The sequence below is a fragment of the Triticum urartu genome, chromosome 7, assembly GCF_003073215.2.
Source record: "Triticum urartu cultivar G1812 chromosome 7, Tu2.1, whole genome shotgun sequence".
Lineage (NCBI taxonomy): Eukaryota > Viridiplantae > Streptophyta > Magnoliopsida > Poales > Poaceae > Triticum > Triticum urartu.
Window position 1 is genome coordinate 11,831,084 of NC_053028.1, and position 4,712 is coordinate 11,835,795.

Genomic DNA, 4,712 nt, shown 5'->3' on the forward strand with positions numbered 1-4,712 from the left:
GCAACTTTAGTTATCAATTGGTTGGTTCTGCACCTATCCTATGATGCTGTCTAGGTATCAACTGAACAAATTCAAGTGGATATATTACCTTTTTTTCAGAAAAAAAATTGGCTTGGTCATTGGGTCGTTCTGATCTAGCTGCATGATGGGTGCCATCGTTTGAGATCGGAATGCACTTCCCTGTTGAAGCACTCGGTTTATGACTATTAGCCTGCTGCGGCTACTACTAGTACGGCCACCACCACCACCACCACCACCTGGTACCACTGTTCGGTTGTTCCTGGCATGCCTGAACTATTTGACCCTACTGAACTCTTAATTTCCATCTGCCGAGCTAGCAAAGTGTGCTCCAGGGGACAAATATGCTGATCCAAGAACTATGAAGGCTTGGCAGATCGAAACAATGCTCCGACTTATCATCATGTATATTAAGGTATATTTTTATATTGTTTTCCGCAACCCTGATTGCTGACTGAATGTTGATGCTTTTGCAATGTGTAATGGGTCTTTCTCCTAGTGCTTTTGGAGCACTGACCGAATTGCCGTACATCTTTCTGAAGTTTTGCTATATATGTGATGTTTATTTTTGCAACCTTGATTGATTGCTGGACGTTCATGGGTCTTGCTGAAGTTTTTCCATCGGTCCGTATTTTCTTCATGCATGTTGAGATAATAAGATGTATTATTAAACATGGCCGCTTATTCCTTGTGTCTATTCAATCGGGGCAATTAAAATGCGTTATTTTACACGCATTTGATGGCTCCACCATTCCTACATGTGCGTTTACTGCCTGTAACTTGAAGAAGGGAGCGATCGGAGAAGCAAAGATTCATGTCGATAGATAGTGATCTTAAATTTCAGACAAGCAACCCAGAGCAACATTGTACGGGCCCCACTATTTTTGAAACTGATATTTTAGCTCCGCAGCAGGCGATTGTCATCGATTCAGCCGATCGTGGACCTCTTGGTGTGTTGTTCCGGGAAGCAAAGTTCCAGCTCCATACTAGTTTCATAGATCAAATCGTGTTGTGTACTCCCCTAGAGCTTGTAACTCCCCAGCGCATGTGCTGGCCTCTCTTTGTTCAAAGGGTCCACCGACGGCCAACATGTTTGGTACTCGGATATCCCTGACGATGTATTTCGTGTTGTGACCGCTGATTTGGTTGGTCCAAAGTGATTGAAATGCCAGGTGTTCCAGATAAAAAAAAAACAGACAAGCAACCCAGAGAAAGGAAGAAGGCAAGGCAGGTGTCCAGTGGGAGTGCTGAGGACGCAGGGCAATGTGTCCTTGCCGCAACCGGCTTTTCAGGCGAGATCATCCAGAGTTCAAGACTGCGTACCGCAGCACAGCGCCGATGATGGCGGCGGTGGTGATTCCGGGTGGTGGAAGCAACCGCGGTTGCTGGACTATTAGCACGTCTTTTAGAACATGGGCCATGCTTGTACTTCTCCGATAGCCCATTTAAGTGGCCCTGATGAAAATTTTGATGCGAAGGGCATATTTTTCCTCCTATAAAAACACGTTGGTCAGGGTCAGCGTCTGCCTCCGAGAATCCAACTGCCGCCGTCCACGAGCGTCTCCGTTAGCCATCGTCGTCGGCACCCAAAACGCCGATCCGACTCCCAAAGATCAGCGCTGAATTTCCTCTGCCAGATTGACGATCTCCTCTCTCTCCATTCATAGATCGATCCCACGGTCCCACCTCGACCCTAATCCTGCCCTTGTCCCTGCTCCATGGAAGCGAAGATGGAGGCGAGCATGGAGAGGAACACCAAGTCTAGGCTTGACAGCCATCCGGCGGCGACAGCCAGCCTCTTCACCGATGACCTCATTCTAGAGATCCTCTCCCGCCTCCCCGCCAGATCCGTCCATCGCTTCAAGTGCGTCTCCGTGGCCTGGCGCGACCTCATCGCCGACCCCGCCAACCGCAAGAAGCTGCCCCAGACCCTCGCCGGCTTCCTCTACATATCCTACCGCAGCGGGCACCGCCACCACTTCGCCAGCGTCTCGGGCGGCTTAGCCCCCTTCGACCCTTCCCTCCCTTACCTGCAGCCTAACAAGGACGAGGGCATTGCCCAGGTGGACGCCTGCAATGGCCTCCTTCTCTACCGCCGCTACACGAAAAACATGGTGACCCTTTGGACAGAGGGCGATTTCCATTTTGTTGTGTGCAATCCCGCCACCGGGAGGTGGCTGGAGCTGCCCCCTCAACCTCAACCGCCGGCACCCACAAACATACATAGCCCTACTGCAGGTCTGGCTTTTGATCCGGTGGTCTCGTCCCATTTCCATGTTCTTACTTTCGAGGAGACCAATATGGAAGCTTATTTGACAGGAGTGAACATCTACTCTTCGCGTACAAGAGCCTGGAGTCGTAGGGACAGTGGGATGGTTGAGAAAGCTACCCTTTTAAGGAGTAAATGTGTCTTTGTCGGGGGTATGCTGTACCTCATGGGCAACCTGGAGGACATGAATGGCGAGTATGTGCTGGTGGGGGTGGACATGGAGGGGAAAGTATGGAAGACTATCCACGTGCCGTACGGTTCAAAGTTTGGTACGATTGGATCATCGCAGGGGTGCTTACACTATGCCGTAGCTTATGTTGATGATAACAATGAAACCCTAGTTTCTGAGATATCACTCTGGTGCCTCAAGGATAATGAAAGTAAAGGATTGGTCCTGAAGCATACCACCAGCATCGATAAACTTATGAGCATGACTGGGAAGACGTACAGGGTGGTTGAGATTCATCCAGATTGCGACACCATTTTCTTGGTTTCAAATGACGGGGACACCTTGGCAGCGTATGATATGCGACATCAGAAAGTTGGGTATATACTTAATCTTGAGAACAATACACAACAGTTTCTACCCTATGTTCCTATGTTCTCAGAGCTATTAGCAGATGCAGATGAGCATTAGTTTTTTTTTACCTTCAAACCACCCTGATGCTTGCTCCAAGAATCGGCTCTTCTGTATGCTGAAGTATTTGCCTGTGCACCTTGGAATCTGCTTGAATCATGTTGCTCAATTTTCTGGTGCTTACACTCCTACTTGTTTGGTTTTCAGTTCAGAGCAATGCCTGATAAACCTACAGATTAAGCATAATGTCAATTCCAAAGAACACCATTAGTCCGTTACTCTTGTTCTTGTTTACCAAGAACTGGCTATTGTTCTTGACATGCATGTATTAGTCCCATGGGGCTAAATTATACTGTAACCAGCCTTCTTGTCCATAACAATCAGTTCTTATGATTATCCTAAGTCCTAGTGCAGATTGTGAACCTGGTAGTTTACTAAATGGTTCAGTCAGAGTAGTTACGGGTGTGATGTCTACTCAACCTTATTCATTCAGTATTTTGCTAAAGCACTGCCTTTGAGCAGGTTCTTTTTTACTTATATTTAGTGTAGCAAATGAATTCAGTAGAGCTTTGAATCTGTTAAGAAGAGGTATTGCATTAATCTCAAAAAATGAAACAAAGGTGCAAGCTTTGATGGAAATGTTTTGTGTTTGGTGTGCACGCGTTTGGTCCGTTTTTTTTACTTCAGGTGATAAGACAAAGGTGTGTATCATATAAGCTTGTGCTTCACGTATGAAAATGGGATTTTGGCAGATGCCAGGACAGGGCATTTACTGTGCTAGAACTTTGACAGTTGATAGCAAATGTCTTCACCAAAGCACTACATGGGTGCTCTTGTTTCTAAATGAACTCAAAAGTTGTTCCACCCTACCTCTTCTCTAAAATATATGTAGTGTGAAGTTTCATTCGCTTTCAATGAAACTTCAGCTTCATTCTCTCTAATGCATAACAGCCTCGTTTGCAAACTTATTTCACAAAATAGAATGAATGCAACCTTATTTGTGTTTGTTTCAGCCACCGACCGAAGTACTGTCCATGCATTTAGACCTTACCTTATCAGCCCAGTTAGCTTATAATTTTCCGATCTCATTTTGACACAACTTCTGTAAGTTAGTGAAAATTTAGATTTAGTTATCAGTTGGTTATTTCTGCACCCATCTTACGATGTTGTATAGGTATCAACTGAATGGATTCAAGTAGATATATTACCTTTTGTCAGAAAAAATGTGCAACTCTTCGCAGATTGATGTATTTTGCGAACAGTTGTGATGTTTTGTTTTCATGTTAAGATATGCAGTTTAATATTTTGGCTTTCCCATTGGGCTGTTCTGTTCTAGCTGCCTGATGATTACCATCGTTTTGCTGGTGTACGGCGATTAGCTTGCTGCTGCTACTACTAGTACAGCCACCACCACCAACACTGTTCCGCTGTTCCTGGCATGCCTGAACTATTCGACCCTCCTGAACTCTTCATTTCCATGCCATCCGCCGAGCTGGCTAAGTGTGCTCCAGAGGACAAATATGCTGATGCAAGAACTATCAAGGCTTGGCAAATCGAACAATGCTCCGACTTGTCATCTTGTGTATTAAGCTACGTTTTCATATTGTTTTCCGCAACCCTGATTACTGACTGAATGCTGATGCTTTTGCAATGTGTCATGGGTCTTTCTGCTGATGCTTTTGCAGCCCTGACTTGCTGACCAAATTGCCATACATCTTTCTGAACTTTTTCTATGTATGCAATGTTTATTTTTGCAGCCTTGATTGATTGCTGGATGTTCATGGGTCTTTCTGAAGTTTTGCCACCGGTCCGTATTTTTGTCATGCATGTTGAGATAATAAGATGTAT

At 45.5% G+C, this 4,712-nt stretch overlaps 1 protein-coding gene across 1 annotated transcript; it reads left to right on the forward strand.

The window, feature by feature from the left end:
* Positions 1-1,760: 1,760 nt before the first annotated feature.
* On the forward strand, positions 1,761-2,924 carry LOC125518116 (F-box protein At1g47340-like). Its single transcript, XM_048683058.1, has one exon. The coding sequence runs from the start codon at positions 1,761-1,763 to the stop codon at positions 2,922-2,924; it is 1,164 nt and encodes a 387-aa protein (XP_048539015.1).
* The last annotated feature ends 1,788 nt before the right edge of the window (positions 2,925-4,712 follow it).

What these genes read in the sequence shown, in the direction of transcription:
- LOC125518116 (XM_048683058.1), top strand. Translation starts at nt 1,761, where the DNA reads ATGGAGAGGAACACCAAGTCTAGGCTTGACAGCCATCCGGCGGCGACA.